The sequence below is a fragment of the Myotis nattereri genome (assembly GCF_964212035.1).
Source record: "Myotis nattereri genome assembly, chromosome: 6".
NCBI classification, from domain to species: domain Eukaryota; kingdom Metazoa; phylum Chordata; class Mammalia; order Chiroptera; family Vespertilionidae; genus Myotis; species Myotis nattereri.
In genome coordinates this window covers 47,950,391-47,973,119 of record NC_138081.1, presented here as the reverse complement: position 1 = coordinate 47,973,119, position 22,729 = coordinate 47,950,391, and the positions used below count along the sequence as shown (strand labels likewise).

Genomic DNA, 22,729 nt, shown 5'->3' with positions numbered 1-22,729 from the left:
ATTAAACAGAATGAGCTAGATTTATACGTATTAACACATTGTATGCGGGAAACGTGTTTACACGTTTTACGTATTTATACGTTCTACCAGTGTAGTAGAGCACGGGACACGTATTAATACGTTTTTTATAGACTAGCGGTAGAATGTGGGTAACGTATAAATACGTAAACTAAAGTTATCGTAATTTTACTGAACGTTGCCATTTGCGCAAAAAATTAGCAAAAATGGCCCGCGCCACCTGTTAGTGCACGATAAAAACTACCCGCAAACAATGTGTTAACATGGAAATATAATCTAAAAGACATTTTTTTAAGTTAAAAAAGAAAAGCAAATCTCCAGTTTGTCAAGTATGATTCCCTTTTTATTTAAAAAGATGTCAGGAGGCAGGTATTAATACATAACACTTATATTAATATTTATGATGTATTCATGAACAAAAAGAGGCACCAGAATGTTATTGATGGTAATTTCTTTGGAAGTTTTGGAAGATGTGCTTAGAATTCTTTCCGTTGTGCTTAGAATTCTTTTAATAAGGTTTTATTACTTTTGTATCTTAAAAAGGGACTTTAAAAATTAATTCATAACGGAAGAGATAACAATCATGAATCTTTCACCCCAAATACCACATAGAGTATATAGGAATATATAGTTTAAGGAGAAGTGAACAAAGTTGCATTCACAGTGTGTTACTGTCTGTGAGAGATAAAAGTGACACAATATTGAAGACTAGAGGCCCAGTGCATGAAATTCGTGCACAGGTAGGGTCCGTAGGCCTGACTGGTGATCAGGGCTGATCAGGGTCTTCTGGCTGCTGGCCGGGGCCTTCCTTCCCGAGCTGCCGGATACCGGCCAGGGTCTCCCTTCCCTGGCTGCTAGCTGGGGCCTCCCTTCGTTCCACACTGCCCCCTGGTGGTCAGTGCACATCATAGCAAGCGATAGAACGCCCAGTCTCCTGGTCGAACTCCTGTGGGGACACTTTGCATATTAGCCTTTCATGTATATAGATATGGGCAATAAGATTGATGAATTTTTTTATCCTACAGAGAATACATATTCTTTAAAAATATGTCTGGATTCTTTAAAAAAAAACAACACACAATTCACTTAAAACCACAACAAAATTTATTCTATAATCACAAATGCAATAAAACTGGAAACTAACTATAGAAATGTTACAACAAATGAGAAATTATTGTGTGGTTATCTGTGTTGTTCTTTTTCTCTTCCCAGAGATAACTTTATGCCATTAACGTTAGCATTTATATACATATTTATATTCTATTTAAAACTGAATAAACGTTAGTTAAGTTACAGTTGTTTGTGTTCTTTATGCTTTTTGATACAGGCAGAAGATACATTTCAGAAGGGTCAAGAAAAGGATAAAGAGGATCATGACTCAAAGTCAGACATTAAGGGCGAGGATAATGCCATTGAGATGTCAGAAGACTTTGATGGGAAGATGCATGATGGGGAGCTTGAAGAACAAGGTTTGAGACCATCTGTCACTGCATTCTTGCTTTTGAAAAATAATTATTTTAATCAGAAAGTTATGTGTTTCCAATAAGGAGCCTGTTGTCCTATTAGAATCTTTTGGGCCAAGTTGGTTATTCTGCATAACTGCAAATGAGGACATTAGCACTTAATGCACATGCCATCACCATCTCCACCCAGGTGGAGGTCCGTAGTCAGTCTTGGAGATTCTTCGCTGAGGAACCTGAGACATTGGCTCATGCTTCTGCTGCCTCAGTGCTAAATGCAGTGAGTGGGTACTGCCCTTCAGGGAAGTCCAAAAAAGGAAGGAGGCGATCTTAGTGGGGCCCTTAGCTCAAAAGTAAATTGTTCAGGGTAGTTTTTAAAACTAACTTTTTCCACCATAAATACAAAAATAGTAGATATTTCTTGTAGACAATTTGGAACAAAAATGCAGGAATGAAATAGATACATACCCCTTAGGCTGACCACCCAAACTACTTAATAAATTTTGGTTTATTTATTTCCATTTATTGTATGCACATACACGCACTAGTGACTCAGTGCACAGGTTCATGCACGTTGAAAGGAAATTAATTAGAAGGTGGCCGGCGGGGCAGGACTGGGTGAGACAGGCCGGACATGCCCTGGAGCCAACCTCCCTCGGTCCCTCCCCAGCGTCTGCGGAGTAAGCGGGGTCCCTTTGGCAGGTGGGGGTCCCTTGGCCTGGCCTGCAGGGATCGGGCCTAAACTGGCTCTCCAACACACCCCGAGGGGTCCCGGAGTGCGAGAGGACACTGCTAAGTTCCTGTCACACAGGGTGTGGAACGCAAACGCAAGTGTGCAGTAAACCTGATTCGAAGCCGACAGTGCCCCAGAAACAACATAACCCACGGCTGAAGGCCCCACTAGAAATTGGGCTCCCTCCTCTCTGGTTTCGGGGTGCGTCACCCAAGAACTGCTGCCAAGTCACTGCAGCTCGGCAGCTCCTGCATTGAGCGTCTGCCCCCTGGTAGTCAGTGTGCGGCATACCCACCAGTTGAGGGGCAGAGGGACACTTAGCATATTAGCCGTGTGTGTGTGTGTGTGTGTGTGTGTGTGTGTGTGTGTGTGTGTATTCACAGGACATAAAATAGTTTAACATATTACAAACATTCCCCTTGTCATTAAAAATTACTTGAGAATATAATTTGTTATAGCACATCATCATCTGTTATATGTTTGTTCCATAGTCCAACTATTGCCCTAAGTTTCTGTCCAAAGCTTAATTTGAGATATAGTGTCTTTTTCTAAGCAAAGATCTTACAGAAATGCAAGGTGATCTCAGAGTAGAAGTGTGTACACTGTCTAAGCAGCATCTATATATATATAAAAGCCTAAGTGACCGAATGACAGAGCACCACTCAGCTGACCAACGGGTGCCAGACACAGGGCTCACTACTGGCTGGTGAGCTCAGCCACAGCAAGCCTCTCCCGATTGGGACTGACTGGGCGTGAGCCTGCAGCAGGTGCAGCGGGGCTGGGATGGGCAGGAGCAGCAGGCGGCTTTGGACTGCCAGTTTTGGCCCAGTCCCCGCAGGCAACACTGAAGGACCCCACCAGTGCATGAGTCTGTGCACAGGCTCTAGTAAGGTTATAACTTTGACACAGTGGACCTTAAGCAACGATAGTGGCAAGAAAATTCTGATTATGCACATGATTTTAGGTCTTGGATAAAATCATAGATGTATAGTATATTGGGGATAGGGAAGGAACTTTGGAAATCTTATAGAGCAACTCTATCATTTTGCAGATAAGAAATAAAAAAAAGTGTGGTTGCTGAGTCCCCTAATGAATTCCCCCAGCACCAGAACTAAACATCCTGACAGCTGTTCTACCATCCTTCTAATGGTCTGTTAACATGACACACTCAGACTTCCTTGTTTCTTCAAACAATTCCTAAAACACAGTAGGACTACTGCAGCAGATCTAAAGGCTTCTGCCAGTAGAGTGCTCTGTAGAAGCAGGGAGTAAGTCCCAGGCTGGGCTCTTGCCAGTAGTAGGTTCATGCCTCCCCTACACACACAGGGCCAGGTCGGCCTCACTAAGCTCAGTGCCTTCCCTTTCAGAAGAGGAGGATGAGAAATCAGATAGTGAGGGCGGAGACCTGGATAAACAGATGGGCGATCTGAATGGTGAGGAAGCTGACAAACTAGATGAGAGGCTTTGGGGTGATGACGAGGAGGAGGAAGATGAGGAAGAAGAAGACAGCAAAACTGAAGAAACAGGACCAGGAATGGATGAGGTAATTCAAAAATTCCCCCATCCCATAGCCCCCAGGTTGAAGGGAGATAGTTTTCCCAGCCACCACTCCCTGTCATTTACTGCTTTTCCTTTCCTTTGTTTTGCTGCTTCTCTCTCATCTTTTCTTTTATCTCTCCTATATATCTTACTCATTGATTCAGAGCCAAACGAGTAGTTTGACCTGAGCTGTCCCATTGGTAATGAAGGAGGGAAGTTAAGGAAACTCCGTGTATTTGCTCTTATTCTGCTATTGGCCACGGAACTTCTCCAGCTCCCTGCTTAGAACTCCCACGCTTGTCCTGGCCAGTGTGGATTAGTGGTTAGAGTGTCGGTCCGCACACCAAAGGATCTTCAGTTTGATTTCTGGTCAAGGTCATGTACCTGGGTTGCAGGTTTGATCCCTACCCAGGTTGGGGCACATTCAGGAGGCAACCAGTTGATGTGTTTCTCTCACATCGATGTTTCTCTCTCCCCCAACTCCCCTCTCTCCCCCCTCTGTATCTCCGCTTCTTCCCCCCTCTCACACATACACACTCCCTCTCTCCCTCCCACTCTCTCTAAAAAATCAATAGAAAAGATATCCTTGGGTGGGAATTAACAAACAACAACAAAAGAACTCCCAGGCTGGATGTGACACTGCAGCAGCTCAGCCCGACCCAGCCTGCTGTTCACACACCTGCTATTATTGCTGTCTGGGCAGACCCAGACTGTTCTCTCCAGGCCATGGATGATACCCTGTCATCTGGATACTCAGAGGATAGGCCCAGCAGGCAGAAATTATACATGCTTAAGAGATACATTAGGTAGATCCAGCCTGTGTGTCAGCAGTTTCTTAGATCAAGAGTGATGATTCTTTGTGTTTTCTGCCTGTGACATTTAGGAAGATTGTGGACTTGTTGCTAAAGATGACAACTTGGATTCTGGGAAGTCAAACAGAGATAAAAACCAGCATGATAAGAAGGAAGAAGCAGAAGCTGATGATGATGGACAAGGCCAAGACAAAATTAATGAACAAATAGATGAGGTAATGAGGATTCAAAACAGATCCGCTCACCTGACTCTAGGCCAGGGCCACTGCACCACACACGCGTGTGTCTCAAGGCCTTTTTCTCTATTCATCCACTGTTTTCTTCCTGTTTCATAAAAGAATGTATAACAGAGCCTCTTAATAAAATATCTTAACTATTGGTTATCAATGAGGTGGATTTCATACTTTTTGGGCTTATGCTGTAGTTTGGGAGCTAAAACTTACGATCCTTTATTCTCATAAATTTCAGTTTCTTCTTTGAGGGCAAGTAACACAGTATTTCTTACCTCTTATCAGTGGAGAAGCTGCACAGAAAGTGGTTTGATTTACATGCATATGTGCATAAGCCATGGACACAGACAATAGTGTGTTGAAGGCCTGGGGTGGGGAGTGGGTATGGCCTAGAAGGGATCAATGGGGAAAGGGGAACATCTGTAATACTGTCAACAATAAAGATTTTTAAAAGAGAGAAAGTGAAGTTTGAAATTCCAAATGAAAATTCTAAAAATGTCAGAAAAATTGTAATGTTAGGGCAAAGACATTGTATTCTCTCAGCATAAGTACTTAGAGCAGCAGTTTTCAACCTGTGGGTCGCGACCCCTTTGGGGGTCGAACGACCCTTTCACAGGGGTTGCCTAAGACCATCGGAAAACATATATAATTACATACTGTTTTTGTGATTAATCACTATGCTTTAATTATGTTCAATTTGTAACAATGAAATTGGGGGTCACCACAACATGAGGAACTGTATTAAAGGGTCACAGCATTAGAAAGGTTGAGAACCACTGACTTAGAGCTAATTATATGTGAACACTACTTCATAAAAAAACAAAAACAGTTTTAACTTTTTATCATTTTGTCTGTTCTCTCCACTGTCCAAAGAGGGAATATGATGAGAGTGAGGTGGACCCTTACCATGGCAACCAGGAGACGCTGCCAGAGCCTGAGGCCTTGGACCTTCCAGAGGATTTGAATCTAGATAGTGAAGACAAGAACAGTGGTGAGGACACGGACCAGGAAGAAGGAGAAGGTGTGTCTTTAAAACCTAAAGTGACCAATAGGAACTCACTGAAAATGAGCAGTAACTGATTTCTCTTCAGGTCAATGTCATGGCCAAGTCATAAATCATGTTTGGTCAGCTCAATTCCATCTTGCAAAAATTGTTTGTTCTTTATAGTGTTTCTTATCTGAGTGGACCTGAAGCTTATAAACCAGCAGTTCTCTCTCCTGTCATTTCCATCCTGTATTTTTATTTTTTTAAATATATTTTTATTGATTTCAGAGAGGAAGGGAGAGAGAGAGAGAGAAACATCAGTGATAAGAGAGAATCCTCAATCGGCTGCCTCCTGCACACCCCCTACTGGGAATCAAGCCTGCAACCCCAGCATGTGCCCTGACCAGGAATCGAACCGTGACCTCTTGGTTCATAGGTCGACACTCAACCACTGAGCCACACGGCCAGACTACATCATATTGTGGGTAGGCGGCGCTCCTTCTCCCACAGCCATCACTGGGTGCCCATCTCATGGATTGAAGGAAACACTGTAGTTTGGGTATATCCAGGCTTTTCGTGGAGCTGTGTCAGCTTTTTAAGGAAATGATTGTTTCAGTTATTGATTGCTGGTGCTTATGTTGTGTGTTAAGCCTGAAATATGAAGTCATTATAATGGGGAATGAAATTGAATAACCCAAGGGAAATCGATTACACGGCAGGCATATGACCGTAATCGTGTGCCCTTGTCATTGTTCAGCCTGGGTGACTCGCCTAGGGAGTGTTGTCCGGCATTAGTAGGGAGCACTGGGGGAGAGGTGCTGCTGTGACAGTGGCCTCCATCCTGGTGGGGAACAGACCGATGTGAGCTAGCCTCACTCTGCTTCCTGATGAATCAGTTAAAAAGTTATTAAATTTTAAAAAATACTACCATATTGGGACAGAAATAGAAAGTTACAAAAAGATAAGGTACCATTTACCTAAAAATTTAATTCAAGAAACAGTTTCATATATGATTTAGGGATACATCAAATGTACAAAAACATGGACAGAAATAATACACAACAGCTTCAGGTTATGACATCCAAGGAAGGAGGAAGGGCCAAGGCCTCCAGAATCCAGATAGTTGTATCCAGATCTTAAAAAGAAGTGACAGAAGTTTGACACAAATATGGTAATGTGTTAATATCTGTTAAATCTAGGTGGTGAATATATGGTTCTCATAAATGTAAAATGCATTCTCCATGTTTAAAGTATTTGAGAATTAAAAATAAAGTTGTGAACTTGCAACTTTAACTAGAACCATTTGATTAAGGAATTGATACAGACTTTCCTCATGCTCAAAACATTCTTTATGAATCTCTAGTTTTTAAACATAGTATGTAAATTATTGCTTCTGAGGGTATTTCATTAATTTAGAATTTTGAAATCTGACTTCAACTTTAAATTCAACAATCAAACAAACATAAAACTAAGAAAGTTAAAATCCACTGAGAGTGTAATAAGGCATTTGACCTAGAAAGACACCCAGGCTCATTTTAAGCTACTGCATATATACAGTAAGGAGTAGTTATTTTAAAGAATTATTTGCTTACAAAGGAACTGATTTCTGAAGTGTCCATATTATAGAATAGCTCTTTAAATAAAACTTTTTCAAATAAGATTGTTTCTATTTGAATATTGTATTTTCTGTGTATGACAAAAAATTATGTCCACAAATTATTTCCAATGATAATTGAAAAATAGATTCTCAGTTCCTATCTGTGGTCTAAAATGTTCCTATTGTAGTGGCTTTTATGATTTCTTAGTGAATTACTTATTTAAAAAAACACACTATCGGATCAATTGTATGTAATATATAAGTATGGTTTAGATTAGGGCTAGGCAACATTTTTCAGTGAACGGTCAGATAGTAAATAAATTAGATTTACAGGTCACAAATACTTGGTTCTGCTATTGTAGTGAGAGAGCAGCCCTAAGCAATACAGAGTGGATGAGTAAACACATAAATGAATGGATGTGGCTGTGTCCCGGTAGAACTTGATTTTTACAGAAACATGTAGAGGGCCACAGTAGGCCCACAGGCCATCGTTCGCCAACTCCTGGTTCAAGTAACAAAACAAAACACTTAGGTAACCATCCTATCTTAAAAAATGTTGTTACTGGTTTTTAAAAATTCTGTCTGTCTTTTTTGTTTTGTGTACCTAGAAGAGAATCCTTTGGAAATTAAAGAAAAAGCAATGGATACTGAAGAAGCAGGTCATGAAGCTGAGGAAATAAATGAAGAGACTGGGGCCAATCAGAATGAAGATCAGGGTCAGCAGGAGCCTGAGGAAGGCTCCAGTGAAGATGACAAGGGGGAGGGGGTGGAAGAGATGGACACAGGAGCTAGTGACCAAAACAAAGATACGGACCAGCCTTCTGAGGAAAGCTCAGAAGAGGAGGAGCCGTCTCCAGAGGACAAGGACAACAACGCTGAAGCCAGTGAGGACAGTGCAGAGAATGGCGTCTCTGTTGACCAAGGTCTCCAGCCTCAGGTACTGGGTTGTCTGGTTTGCCTTGGATTAGAAATAATGAGAAGAAATTCTTACTCCCACTGGAATGTCCTTTAGGACAGCAGTCGCCAACCTTTCAGACCGCTGCTTTAGGATACTCCTCCATCACCAGGTGGTGCTGCTTTCATTTTCTGTTTAAGACCTTCCCTGGCCTATCCCCTCCCTGTAGACCCCTCAGTGAGGAGTGAGGTGTTTGCTTGCTGAAGGGGTTCCCCACCTCATGTCCCTTCCCCAGAGCACTTAATGCTGTGTTTGATTTCCCTGCAGGAGGAAAAAGAAGAAGGGGAGGACTCTGACACAGAGGAGCAGGTGCCAGAGGCTACGGAGAGGAAGGAGCACTCCTCCTGCGGGCAGACAGGGGTGGAGAACATGCAGAGCGAGCAGGCGGTGGAGCTGGCTGGGGCCGCGCCTGAGAAAGAGCTGGGGAAGGAGGTGAGGGGCCCTGCCAGCTGCCCAAGGAGAACCGCCTCTTCCTGTCTGAAATCACAGTAGCTGGCTTACATGTGATGTTTGTTTTAGTTAACATCTGAAAGGTCATTTTTTGTTCTTGAGAAAGTGATTGTAGACCTACTTTATATGCTTCCCTGACTCTGCTAACCCCAGAATATTTGCTACACATTATATTTAACTGATAGGCTTAATGAGAAAGTAATAGTTCTCTGTGGGAGAAGCAGGTTCATGTTATTTTTTTACTGGAAACTCAATGCACAAAATTTGTGCAAGAGTAGGCCTTCCTTCTCCTGGCTGCCGGCACCGGCTTCCCTCTGGCTGCTGGCAGGTACCCAGGACCTGGGCTCCCCTTGCAGCCCTGGCTTTGTGTGGAAGGACATCCAGTCTAATTAGCATATTACGCTTTGATTATTATAGACTAGAGGCCTGGTGCATGAATTCATGCACTAGTGGGGTCCCTCAGCCTGGCCTGCGGGATTGGGCTGAAACCGGCACTCCGACATCCCCCGAAGGGTCCCGGATTGCAAGAGGGCACAGGCCAGGCCAAGGGACCCCACTGGTGCACGACTGGGGCCGGGGAGGGACATGGGTGGTTGGCCAGCCTGGAGGGACTGTGGGAGGGCTCCAGGGCATGTCCGGCCCATCTCGCTCAGTCCCGATAGGCCAGACCCCAGCAGCAAGCTAACCTACAGCTCGGAGCGTCTTCTCCCTGGTGGTCAGTGCACATCATAGCAACTGGTCGACCAGTCGACTCTCTGCCCCCTGGTGGTCAGTGTACATCATAGCGAGTAGTTGAGCGGCCTTAGCATATTACGCTTTGAACGGCTGACCAGACAACCGGACACTTAGCATATTAGGCTTTTATTATATAGGATATTTTATTGATTTTTAGAGAGGAAGGAAGAAACATTTATTTGTTCTCCACTCAATTTATGCATTCATTGGTTGATTCTTTTTTTGTTTTTTAAAATATATTTTATTGATTTTTTTACAAAGAGGAAGGGAGATAGAGAGTTAGAAACATCGATGAGAGAGAAACATCCATCAGCTGCCTCCTGCACATCTCCCACTGGGGATGTGCCCGCAACCCAGGTACATGCCCTTGACCGGAATTGAACCTGGGACCTTTCAGTCCGCAGGCCGACGCTCTATCCACTGAGCCAAACTGGTTTCGGCCATTGGTTGATTCTTGATATGCCCTGACCTCCTAGTTCATAGGTCAACGCTCAACCATTAAGCCACACTGGCCAGGCAGCACTTTGTTTTGACCTAGGTGATGTGCTCTGTATGTGGCCATAGCTGGGGCCGCTGGCATGCTGTGAGAACCCTGGGTCAGAGGACCCACTGTTGTAGCATTGACTCTACCAGCTCCTGTAGCCTCTCTCAGCCCATTTTCTCCCCAGTAATTACCACTGTTTATATACTTACACCTTCTCCACCCCATTTATTAAGCACCCATAAGGTGCTAAGCATTTCCATTACTTCAGCAAGTTCTTACAATAGCCCTCTAAGGTAGCTGATATTGTTCTTATTTTCTCCATTTTACACTTGAGTTAAATAGCCCTCAGGGAAGTTAAATGACAGTCTCAAGGTTATGCAGCTAGTTGCTCATAAAGCCTGGTTTCTAATCAGGTCTGTCCTGCCTTCAGAGTGAGCCACTATACTCCTGTAAACTAAGAACTGTCAGCCTAAAGTGAGGTCACCCGGAGTGCTGGTAACAGGTCCGGGTCTAGATGCTCCTGTTTCTACCCATGGGCCAGGCTGTAGTCACGGGTGAGCTCCAGAGCAGGCGGGCAGGTATGACAGTTGCACTCTGAGATGAGAATAATGGAGAAGTTGTGCACAATGCAGCAGAGTAACCAGGTGCTTGGTAGCTTCCTCCATCCTCATTCTTTATGGCTTGGATTTCATAGGAACACGGGAGTGGAGCTGCGGATGCGAACCAGGCAGAAGGCCACGAATCCAATGTCATCGCCCGGTTGGCCTCCCAGAAACAGACCAGGAAAAACACACAGGTCTCTATCACTCTTCATCTAAAGTGAAGGCTGCATATAAAAAAGATGCTGTAAACATAGTGATTAAAAAAAAAGCCACATTCTTTATCTTTGCTGTCCCTATCCTACCAGACACGATGGCAGCCCTGGTGAGTAGGCCACGATTTTGGGGCTTTCCCAGTGAAACCTGTGCAGGGTCATGGACACATGCACACACACCACGACCCCATTCCTGTTATGGTGCCTAAGATCCCGGTGGTGCTGCCCAGCGCCAACCAGTACTACTCTTTTCAATGTCCATAGTCTTTTGAGTTTAAAAAATGTTTTTTTAATGAGGTATAAATTTCTGCACACGATTCAAAATTTTTATATAAAAACCAGTTCCCTAAAAAGCTTCCATCCTATCCCTGTTCTCAAGCCACCCAAGGAAGTGGGTGCTACCAGTTTTGTCTTTAGATCTTCTCTGCATATGACACATATGTGGACATACATATGTGCGTGTGACTTTCTTTGCTTCCTTGTCTTAATTCAGATACAAAACTGTCAGAAATTACCCCATATGTGTATGTAAAGAACTACCCATTCTTTATACTTATAACAGCTGTGTTGAATTCGTTTTGTATGGCTGTACCTAATTTCTTAACCAGTCCCCCAGGGACGGACACTGTGGTTATTTTTAGTCTTTCACTATTAGACAAGGCTCTGATGAATTTCCTCCTATTTCCCAGAGTTTTAAGAGGAAACCTGGACAGGCCGACAATGAACGCTCCCTGGGTGATCACAATGAGCACGTGCACAAGAGGCTGAGGACTGTGGATATGGACCGCCACACGGAGCAGGAGCCCACCCCGGCCCAGCCCCAGCCCCAGGCAGAGGACGCGGCTGCATTTGAGCACATCAAACAAGGGAGCGACCCTTACGATGCGCAGACCTATGGTAGGTGCAGGGAAGGCTTCTTTGCTCACTGAGTTCTCTGAGAATTTATGCTGTACGACTGTGTGCCACCAGCTGTTACTACAAATTCATCTTTAGGAGGGAGAGGAATGGCTTTTAAAAACTCCTAATAACTGTGCAGAAATATGAATTGTTTTTTGTTTAAAGGCAGCCAAAATGCTCAGTGTTTCTGGGCCTAGTGTAAGTTTTTAGAATACCCTGATAACTATTGGCTGCATCCAAAACCAGCAATGATCTCAGGCTTTCTGAGTCCTGGAGATTTCTTCATAATCACCTCGAGGTTGCTCCCTGCAATGGCAGAAGCCGCAAACTCGAAATGTGTGTTTTTTCTGTACATGAAAAGGGAGTAGTCATTTTCAGTCTCTCAAGTTCTTGGTGACTTTTCACCGTTTTATTCCTAATGTGAAATACTATTGATATCTACCAATGAGGATAGTACAGAAGCAATTCCTCTGCAATAGATGACTTTTCTCCTCTTCTGTCCCTACTCCTTAGGAAAATAAAATATGATGATCACAGCTACCATGTATTGAGCTTTTACTCTGTGCCAGATACTATTCTGAGCCTTTGCCACAAGGTCATGTAATTCCTCTAATCTCATGAGTGAGGATATCTCCACTTTATAGATTAGCACACTGAGGCCAAAGAAGTTTAAGAACTTGTCCAAGATCTAGATGCAGGGATTCCCACGTTAGCGTTTCTATGCCAAGTGTTACCATAACTTAGTAATGGAGGATGATGCCATTAGCTGCCCTGAATCATGTGCCATGTGCCCAGCCTGTTTATTCTGGTTCAGACTCTTGTCATAGCACTAGAAACCCAGCTAAACATCCTACTTCTGTGGTCACATGTGTAGTTACATGATATGCTTGAGGGGGTGGGAGGGGAAGAATAGGCAGTTTTACATAGTTAGGTTAGTAGGACATCTTGGGCACAAACAAGCCCAGCACATAGCCGATTAGTGGCAGAACCAGCATGAATAACAGAAACCACACCTACTCATGATTACTTTGTTCTGCAAAGACCTGGGCTTTCTATGTGTGTGTGCACTTTTTTAACAGATGTAGCCAGCATGGAGCAGCAACAGTCTGCAAAAGACTCCAGCAAGGAGCAGGAGGAGGAGGAAAGAGAGGACATCTTCATGGACATGGAGGAGCAGGAGGAGCTCAAAGCAGTCGACACCGAGCAGCTGAAGCCAGAGGAGGTCAAGTCGGGGACCACAGCAGGCTCCGGTGAGTCTTACAGAAAACAGACCCCTCCTAAGCTCTCTGATTTAGAGAAGTTGCTTTTCTTGTACTGTATTCTAAATCTGGACTTTTACTTCCATGTCCTAAACCCCGGCTTAGACATTCATTGGCCTATAATAATGTCACTGTATCATGTTTCAGAATGGAAAGGTGGAAGAGTGGTGTTGCAACACACTCTTTCAAGGAGACCACTGAGACTTGCCTTTCACACAAAATCCCATCTCCCTTTTTAAAACTTGCAGAACAGAATAGAGCACTTACCCAATTGTGACAAGAAGGTATATTCTTGACTATTAGAGAAATATTTTCTATTAAATGGAAATCTTATCTAATAAAAGAGAAACATGGTAATTAGCCATACCTCCACTACCCTTCCCATCGGCTAATCGGGGCGATATGCAAATTAACTGCCAGCCAAGATGGCGGCTGGCAGCCAGGCAGCTTGAAGCGAACATGAGGCTTGCTTGCTTCAGTGACGGAGGAAGCTAACATTCCCCGCCTGCCGCTGCAGTTTCTTCATCTATAAAATGGAACTATGATTTTATTTATTTTAGCTTTTATTTTTATCAAAGCTCTACATGCACACAATTTAAAGAATCACAGTTTTTCAGGGCTTGTCAATGTGAACTATCATCTCCCCTATTTCCACCTCCCCAGAACAGCCGCCTTCAATATCAGGGTGAGGAGAAGGAGAAGTTAGGGGAATAAGAGTTGGTAACAACTGTTACAGAGTGAAAGAATACGTGGAACCAATATGTGGCGATGTGCTGGGGAGTGAATGAGTGAAGTCTTAGTAATTGTTAGGGTTGAAAGACAGCCATGAAGGCTTAGTTTTTATGTTAATACTAGAGGCCCCATGCACGAAGATTCATGCAAGAATGGGCCTTCCTTCCCCTGGCTGCCGGCACCACCTTCACTCTGGCCGGAGCTGCCTTCCCACGCTGCCCAGCTGCCCAGAGGCCCGGAGCGGCTGGGGCGGTGTGGAATGCCTGTGTCGTTGCCATGGAGACAACACAAGCATCCTGCCCCCCACCGCTCGGTGCCTGCAAATTAACCTGCCATTTTTGTTGGATAATTTGCATACTCACTCCTGATTGGCTGGTGGGTGTCATGAATGTATGGTCAATTTGCATCTTTCTCTTCTATTAGTGTAGATGTATGGTAAGTAAAATTATGTCTTCTTATGAAAACAGGCATTGATGAGATGGAGACCAAAACTGTTAAAACAGAGGAAGACCAAGACCCCAGGACAGACAGATCCCACAAGGAGACAGAGAATGAGAAACCTGAGAGAAGCCGAGATTCAACCATTCATACGGCCCATCAGTTCCTGGTGGACACGATTTTCCAGGTACTAAAACTTTCACAAATAGAGGTGGGGTGATTAGAGTGGGGGAAATAAGTCTTTCAGAAGTCACTACTTTACTAAGTTGACAAAATGTAATTATAAATTCCTTTTTAAGGAACTTTATGGAATACCTGTTTGTTTTGGGGTATCATATCCTTACCAAATTTCTTAGGATCTCTGTTGGTATGACAGGCGTTCTCTAAAGCAGATAAAACACTGTTCTAATGGTTAGTCCCAGGGTCACAGCAGGTGGTCTGTGCCCTGACCTGGGGTGATGGTGGATCTGGTCCTTGGGCCTCCAGCTCTCACATCTCTTCTCATATCCACCATTCTGTGTAAGGAGCCTGCAGGAGGGTTAACAGTTTGTGTTCGTTAAGTAACAGGAATCTTTGACTTAATGCCTGCATTTAGGAAGAACAGAGTAACCAAGTTGCTTTCCCTAATTGTTTGACTTAATGGAAGTCTAGATTAATCAAGTAATAATTTCATTATTGAGATTTAGGCATTTGGTTTTGTTCTGCTGGGATCAATTTATAAAAGTTAACATTTCCTTTATCCATCTTGCCTCAACAAATGGGAAGCAGAGGATTGTTGTCTGGCATCTCCTTACTGTGCCATTAAATTTGCTTGTGTGTTATGTCTTGGGGGTATGCACTTGGATTCATACTGCAGGGAAGAAGGCAGCCTGACTGAGTTTGTGATTCCAACCTGGGCTGCCTCTCATTTGTGTTTTTTCTTCTTCTTAGCCCTTTTTAAAAGATGTCGATGAGCTAAGACAGGAGCTGGAGAAACAGCTGGAAAGGTGGCAGCCACATGAACCTGGAAACCCAGAAGAAGTAAGTCACTGGCCTTTTCATACAGTATCCTGACTTTTGTTTTGTTAAGATACAGAAACATAATAGGTCCTTAGCTCCAGAACCTTTGTAAAAGGGACCGAGTACATGGAGTATAATTATAATCCTAAAGCCCAAGTCCATTGTCTGCTTTGCCACTAGACCTGTAGTTTAATTAAAACAGAAATTATGTGACTTCTTAACTTCTGTTGCTTACTCTGTAGTGGATGCCACAGTGGTTGAAAATGGGGCAAAAGGATACTATATCATTCTCAGAATAGGCCACCTGGGGCATTAGCAGGTGGTGTAATACCGAAGTGTAGATCACCCAAGAAGTTCCATTTTTAATTTCTTTGCATTCTGAATTTACTGTATATATACATATTTTGATTTTCTGTCTCATCATCATCCCCACCACATATGTTGGCAGAAAATCACAGAGCTGTTTCCAGGAAATATGCACACTGTTTAATGTGTTGAGATTTGCACTTGTCACTTTTGCTTTTAAAACATGACCCTGAGAGCCCACGATTAAGGGGCTGGATCTGTTGGCACCAAAATTACCCATTCACAGCTCCCTCTCCACATGAAGGGTACAGGTTATACTCTAGGTGATGTGAAGAAGGCATTGATGTGCTCATGTGTTTCAATATTTTACAGTTTGAACTGTTTTTGTGGAAAGAGACATTTTTAATCAAGTGAATTAGATAGCAGCTAAGAAAAACTTTAAAGTGCTTCTCAGTGTCAAACCTTCACCTTGTTGTAATGATTGGTCAGCTCTGACATTGTCCAGGTAACTTACATGTTCTTGCTGTTGTCACAGGAAAAGGCTGCAGCTGAGATGTGGCAGAGCTACCTGATCTTAACTGCACCTCTCTCACAACAGCTGTGTGAACAGCTTCGCCTCATATTGGAGCCCACCCAGGCAGCCAAGCTGAAGTAAGTCGTCTCCATCGCGTACACTTGAAGAGCCCTGAAATGATGGCAGTATCGCCTTTTCCATTGAGCTCAGCACTTAACCACTTATTGGGCTGGCTTCTGAGTTGCCATTTCTGCTGCACAGGCACCAGGATGGTGTTCCTTAGTCTGTTGTCTACCAAAGAGTCGGTGAAGTTTGGCACGAATGCAGTTTCTTTGATTCATGAATAACTGATTGGAAATTGCTGAGCCTTTGTGTGTTCTGCTCATATTGCTGCTACATGTTGGGTAACTCGCTTGTTACTCACCTAGATCTTTCAAAGATGGGTCCAAGATTATAGCTATAGAACAGAAAAGAGAATCCAAGATTTAATATTCAATTCAAACTTTTTTAATTTAAAAAATATGTCCCCTGAATTTTTTGGATCTAATTATTATTGAACCACATACATAGCCAGTTTTTCTGGCAGCTAATCAAGGAGATCCTGGCCTTTAAATCTCAATTGCAGTAACACTTCGTTGTGCCAGGTTACTGGTTATTTTGTATAACTGGGGATAAGGTACTTTTAAAGTTTTCAAGGGATGAGCAGTTTTTAATCTTTGTCCCATTTGGATAAATTTAATAGAGGAGACTATCGAACTGGGAAGCGATTGAACATGCGGAAGGTCATCCCATACATTGCTAGCCAATTCCGAAAAGACAAGATTTGGCTCCGAAGGACCAAGCCCAGTAAACGCCAGTATCAGATTTGTTTAGCTATCGATGACTCTTCTAGCATGGTAGACAACCATACCAAACAGGTAAGAAGGAGAAGTTACCTAAATCAAGCTCTGTACCATGGGACATCAAATGCTTTAAATATGACCTGAAGGAAACACCAATTAGTCTTTCTTTCCTGAGAATGCAAATACCATGTTTGAGAAGATCTAAAATTTAAAGAGTTCAAAAGGGCAATTTCAAGATGTCTCAAATATTTTGGTGCCTTACTGTTATGTTTTTAAAATTGTTTTATAGCCTAGCTGTGCTATTTATTGTCTAGCTGCAGAATAAGTAAATCTGACAATGGGTATTTTCCACAAAATGCAGTGTACTGCCATTCTTTAAACCATGTACAACATATCTTTTTAAAAAAAATGTATTCATCACACATTTCTATTAAGTCTGAAATTATCTAGAGTTAGAGTTCTATCAGTATTAACAAGGCTCAGGAGCCTGAATAGAATTACTTACAATACCGTAATATGCACACTGAAGAGTGTTGTTTTTTGCTGTTACGCAGCACGAGTCAATGAGCAATCTAAAATCTACACATAGGATCCGCTGGAAAAAGTTTAACCTCTGAACCTGAGTTCAGCTCCCCACCACCACGTGACTCTCTACTACTGTGTGACTTTGGGCATTTCATCAGAGTTGTTAGGAAAACTAAATTAAATAATGGATGTAGAAAACTTGATTTAATGTTAATTTCTAGCACTTGATAGGTATTTAGTAGATGTTAGTTGCCATAAGTGTCATCATAATCAACATCTTTATATATGAATTTAAAACTATGCAGTCATATTCATAATTAGGATAAATTGATTTTTTAAAAAATTACTTTTTATGTCATCAAGAAAGTAAGTTTTTAAAATTTATGGACCAAATATCTCAAGATCACTTTTGTGGAATGATGTCTAGAGCAGACCTTTCCTACCAGTGTAATGGATTATGGGTTTCAGCATTTGTGGTATTAGCCAGGGCCCAAGGACACCAAGCCTCTGGGTTGGTTGTGAATAGCCATATTAATGGTGTTCCCCTGTGGGCTATACAAAATAAATGTCTTCTGTAAAAATCTTGGTATAAAAAAGGTTGATATTCTGATTCCTTCAAACGCTTAACTGTCGATTTCACAGCTTGCCTTTGAATCTTTGGCTGTGATTGGAAATGCTCTAACTCTGCTGGAAGTAGGTCAGATTGCGGTGTGCAGGTAAGAGTGCCTTTTAATCACACTGGGAAAACTGGTCTTCTGTGGTTATTTTGTTCACATGACAAAAAATAATCTTCATTATATTTGGCTTTTCCCCAAAGTTTTGGAGAGTCCGTAAAGCTGTTACACCCATTCCACGAACAGTTCAGTGACTACTCGGGGTCCCGGATTCTACGGCTCTGCCAATTCCAACAGAAGAAAACCAAGATTGCTCAGGTATGCTATGACATCAGAGGTCTTCTGCACAGGTACTCCTCTCGTGTAGTGGAGGTTTTAGAACACCTTCCTCCCAATGTGGTATAAGGACAGGCAGAATTTACAGTAGAGAACACGGTAAACCCCAGCCTGTGTCCTGCAGGGATAGAAACTTCCTGCGCCCATTACTGACACGGTGTAACCTCAGTTTCTCAAAGGTCATTTTTGACTTTGTATCTGGCTCCTTATTTTTCTGAGAGGTTTGGAACATTTTTGAAAAATAAACCATCTCCCAGTACCCTTATCAGGATCAAGGCCAGCCCCCCCCCCCCCCCCCCCCAGTTAGCTTAGAGAAGAAATAATGTAAAATAAAGCCACATGACTTGACAAGTTCTCAAAACATAGCATGGGACAGTAATTCTGACATGGACATTTTGTGTTTTCATTTTGTGTTTTCTTGCCTGTTTTTTTGTTTTTAAGACAGCTGTTTTGTTCATTTGGGGAGTTAATTCACTTCTTATCCCCCAGTAAAGGTATTTCTTTTCCTTTGGGGTGTCATGTAGAACACTAGTGGGATGTATGCCATATCTCAAGGGTGAATACCAAGCAGTGGTCCTTGACTACTGGTGGCTGAAGGGATAGTCTGGTTGCCTGTAGATCTGAGATGGTTATAACTTTAAGCTCTCTCAGAATGGGAAGAGAGTTGTTTCCTAATTGTTTCTGGTTTAGTTTCTAGAGTCGGTAGCCACCATGTTTGCAGCCGCTCAGCAGCTCTCACAGAACGTCAGTCCAGGTGAGCTGCATTCTCTTACCTTTGTTGACAAAATGGTTTTCTGTATTTGCAAGTTGCCTGCTTCATCTCACTGCACCCGTCACCATCTTTTAATGTGGATGCTCTACAGGGAAAGCAAGAACCAGGAGAGGTATTAGCCATTCTGGAATTTTTTACTCCTTTATTTAGAAATTTTTATTAAACCCATACCCAGGAGGCTTATAATAAATGAAGGAATTAGACACTAACTAGTATATACTTATTTGATAGATTGGGTGGAGAGTTAGGAAAGGTGCAAGTTATACAATATTACAGAATATTCGTACTTAAAAAGAAAGCAGAGGAGGACATTATTCAGAAACCAGCTAATCCAGCCATGATTGATTTGGGCCTTGAAACACACCAGTTCTTTCTCTAGTTCTTTACAGAAATCTCTCAGTTATGATTGTATCATGGAGAACTTCCTGTTGGAAGCAAGTCTTTTTCATACATCTCAAGACTTGGTGGGCTGTCTTTCTCTGTCAAAGACATTTACCCTCAGACACTACAATCTTTAGCTGATAACATTATACATTAAATATTTTTAAACATTTTATGCCGAAGCCGGTTTGGCTCAGTGGATAGAGCGTCAGCCTCCGGACTGAGGGGTCCCAGGTTCGATTCCAGTCGGGGGCATGTACCTGGGTTGCGGGCATATCCCCAGTGGGAGATGTGCAGGAGGCAGCTGATCGATGTTTCTAACTCTCTATCTCTCTCCCTTCCTCTCTGTGGGAAATCAATAAAATATATTTAAAAAAAAATATTTTTAAACATTTTAATTCACCATTTATTTTTTAATGTCTCCCTCTGAGTTTTTAAAAACAATTTTAAGGGGAAAAATACAGAAATCAGCAAAAATTTCAGACAGGTCCAGGTTTTTGACAGATACTTTCTTCTAATGGCCTCCTCAGTACCACATTTTTGTATTTTAATTCTCCAGTGAAGTTGATCTAAATGTGACATTCCCTGAACACTACTGGGAAACTGTTTTATTGCCAGAAGCTTTGTATGTATGCCGTCCCTGATGCAGGCATCTGAAGTAACATCTAATTAGAGGTCCCTTTTATTTGTGCCCAGAATTCACCAGTTCCAGAGCTGTTTGATGTCAGTATTACAGAGAAAGCCTACACCAATTTGTCTTTCTTTAGGTAGTTTTGAGTTATTATTAAAGATGGATTTCCATTGTGTTCTACAGACGCTGCACAGCTCCTCCTGGTGGTCTCTGATGGACGCGGCCTCTTCCTCGAGGGCAAAGACAGAGTCCTGGCGGCAGTCCAGGCTGCCCGGAATGCGAACATCTTCGTCATTTTTGTTGTGTTGGATAATCCCAGTTCCCGGGTGAGCGACTACGAAAAGCCATTTTTCTGGGGATAACGTGGAGGTGTTCTTGAGCCTGTTCCATCTGAAATATGGCCTGGGTCGCACCATCATACTCAGAATTCCTAACACAGTGTTCCGTCAGGCCCTGCTCTAGGCACTTTATAACTTTTCTCATTTACTTTGCAATAATCCAGTGAGATGGGGATTATTCCCACTTTAGTGAAGGACAGAATAACTGATTGTAAGTGATGAGTAGGAAAGCCAGGATCCTGGCTGACTCCAGAGAGCACCCCTTAAATACTTCCTATGCCAGCTTTTGACAGTGGGCCCTTTCCAGTTACTCGTACCTCAGCAGTGCCCTCCTCTGAACAGGAAGATCAGTTGCCAAGTGAAAGATGTCTGTCCACAGGGCAATTCTGTTCCAGGTTAAGGCCTAGACAGCAAGTTAAGATCTAATATGAATAATGCAAGTTGAGAATGGGACACACTGTCACAGGGAAATTGGGTTTTCTTATCCCCCTTTCAGTGCCTGTTCAGAAAGACCTTCCTCCTCAATGAGTTCTGAAAATTTTGTTTTACTTAGTAATGAAAGCTAATCTCAGAGGTAGGAATTACACACAGGAGACCGAAAACATGTTGGGAGAGAGAGAGCCTGGAAGAGCTAGCCAAGGACGCTGATTTATTTCAAAATGTCTTCTGTTGGCAGGATTCTATCTTGGACATTAAAGTGCCAATATTTAAAGGACCCGGAGAGCTGCCTGAAATTCGATCCTACATGGAGGAGTTCCCATTCCCCTTCTACATAATTCTTCGCGACGTGAACGCACTCCCCGAGACACTCAGCGATGCTCTCAGGCAGTGGTTTGAGTTAGTGACAGCCTCTGACCACCTGTAGACCAGCAAGAACATAGTCCAAAGTTGAGACTTGAAACCACGGTCAAGAGCTACTTCTTGCCCAGGTGCTCCTTTCTGGACACTTCTGAATTTGCAGCTCTAAGTTATATTTTATCTTAGGTCTGATTTATAAAAATTCACTCAGCTACAAAAAAACGTATTGCAATGTACATTTTGACATTTTAGAGGAAACTTGGCCTAGGCTACTGTTCTTAAAGCAGACGTGGGGCAGCGAAGGAGCAGCAGGCGTCTGGTCTCGTACCTGAGAGACTGCCCTGCCAGCCTGTCTTGGAAGCCCTGGCCTGGGAGGAGGCCAGCCCCTCCGTGGGCCCAGCTGTCTGCTTTCCCTCGAAGGGACCCTGGACACCTGCCTTGAGGAGGTGCTGCCAGGAGCCCGGGGCTGTGCCAGTCCTTTGGCTAAAGGCCTGACGGGAGCTGTGCTTTTGACCCCACTCGAAGGTTTGGCTTTGCCAAGCCCACAGTGTGGACCCAAAAGCTGTCAAGTGGCTGGGACAGCTGCAGTCCTCAGAGGCTGGTTGTATGTGTGCTCATGAGCCACCAGCCATCCGGGGGCTCCAGGAAGTGGAGTTGATCCCTGGGCTGTATAAACATGAAGTGGCTTTTCAGTGTCCTTCACATTTGCTGCTTCGGGAGACTATGCAATGATGGGAAGATGATTATCCCCTTGTGTATTTCATTCTCTCAGTGCCATAGTCCCTGCTGTTGTAGTAATTTATTTCTTTAGTTCCTTTTTTTCTTATCAGTTAAGGGGAAGAATCATTCCTCACACTGCTTTCAAGCTAGACTGAGCCAGTTTTATTCTGGAAAAGATATGCTGTATCCAGAAGAACTAAGAAGCTACATCTATTTTTTTCCCCAGTCAAAATACACCAACGGTTTTTAGGCAGTTTTTACTTGGCCAGAAAGCAGTGCTTGAATACTTGAAACTGTTTGACTTAAGTTCTGACCGTCAGAATGTTGTTTTGTAGACAACATGCCGTGATGTAATTGTCTATCTCCATGTCTGTTATCAAGTTACACTGTGAAGTTTGCCACTCTTTTTGAGGTGGTCAACAAAACACAGATTGCTTGTTGTTTGTTTAACCAAGAGTCCAAAGCATGTACCTGATGTTATATCATTTATTTTTTATTCTAAAAAGCTATGAGCTTATATTCTGAAAACTATTAAAAAATATACCAGTGGTGATATAATTTGTGTCCATTCTTAATGGAATACAACAGAGAAGTACACAGGGAATGGTCTTATCTGCTGGACCAGTCAGCTGTTACTACCTAGACTGACATGACCCCACAACATCAGTGGCTTTCTGTACAGTAGGGTTTATTTCTTACTTGTTTCTATGTCCACGGAGGGTGAGTTGCGGGCCTCGTGGCGATGGAGAAATGGCGGAAACAATGGCTCATAAAAATTCTGTTCCAAAACGACACATCTCTTCCGCGCAGATTTC

At 43.0% G+C, this 22,729-nt stretch overlaps 1 protein-coding gene across 1 annotated transcript in view; it reads left to right on the top strand.

Annotated features, from left to right (window-relative positions):
• The window catches only part of MDN1 (midasin AAA ATPase 1), a 153,309-nt gene extending 130,846 nt beyond the window's left edge, over nucleotides 1-22,463 (top strand). The window contains exons 85-102 of the mRNA XM_081094168.1: nucleotides 1,346-1,487; nucleotides 3,579-3,754; nucleotides 4,634-4,777; nucleotides 5,666-5,813; nucleotides 7,983-8,311; nucleotides 8,597-8,761; nucleotides 10,693-10,794; nucleotides 11,502-11,709; nucleotides 12,789-12,959; nucleotides 14,168-14,325; nucleotides 15,069-15,158; nucleotides 15,979-16,094; nucleotides 16,700-16,874; nucleotides 17,967-18,040; nucleotides 18,142-18,256; nucleotides 18,965-19,028; nucleotides 20,242-20,384; nucleotides 21,073-22,463. Of these exons, the coding sequence (XP_080950294.1) occupies nucleotides 1,346-1,487; nucleotides 3,579-3,754; nucleotides 4,634-4,777; nucleotides 5,666-5,813; nucleotides 7,983-8,311; nucleotides 8,597-8,761; nucleotides 10,693-10,794; nucleotides 11,502-11,709; nucleotides 12,789-12,959; nucleotides 14,168-14,325; nucleotides 15,069-15,158; nucleotides 15,979-16,094; nucleotides 16,700-16,874; nucleotides 17,967-18,040; nucleotides 18,142-18,256; nucleotides 18,965-19,028; nucleotides 20,242-20,384; nucleotides 21,073-21,261 (2,709 nt within the window). The 3' untranslated portion in view covers nucleotides 21,262-22,463. The remainder of the gene's footprint in view (nucleotides 1-1,345; nucleotides 1,488-3,578; nucleotides 3,755-4,633; nucleotides 4,778-5,665; nucleotides 5,814-7,982; nucleotides 8,312-8,596; nucleotides 8,762-10,692; nucleotides 10,795-11,501; nucleotides 11,710-12,788; nucleotides 12,960-14,167; nucleotides 14,326-15,068; nucleotides 15,159-15,978; nucleotides 16,095-16,699; nucleotides 16,875-17,966; nucleotides 18,041-18,141; nucleotides 18,257-18,964; nucleotides 19,029-20,241; nucleotides 20,385-21,072) is intronic.
• Nucleotides 22,464-22,729: the final 266 nt, after the last annotated feature.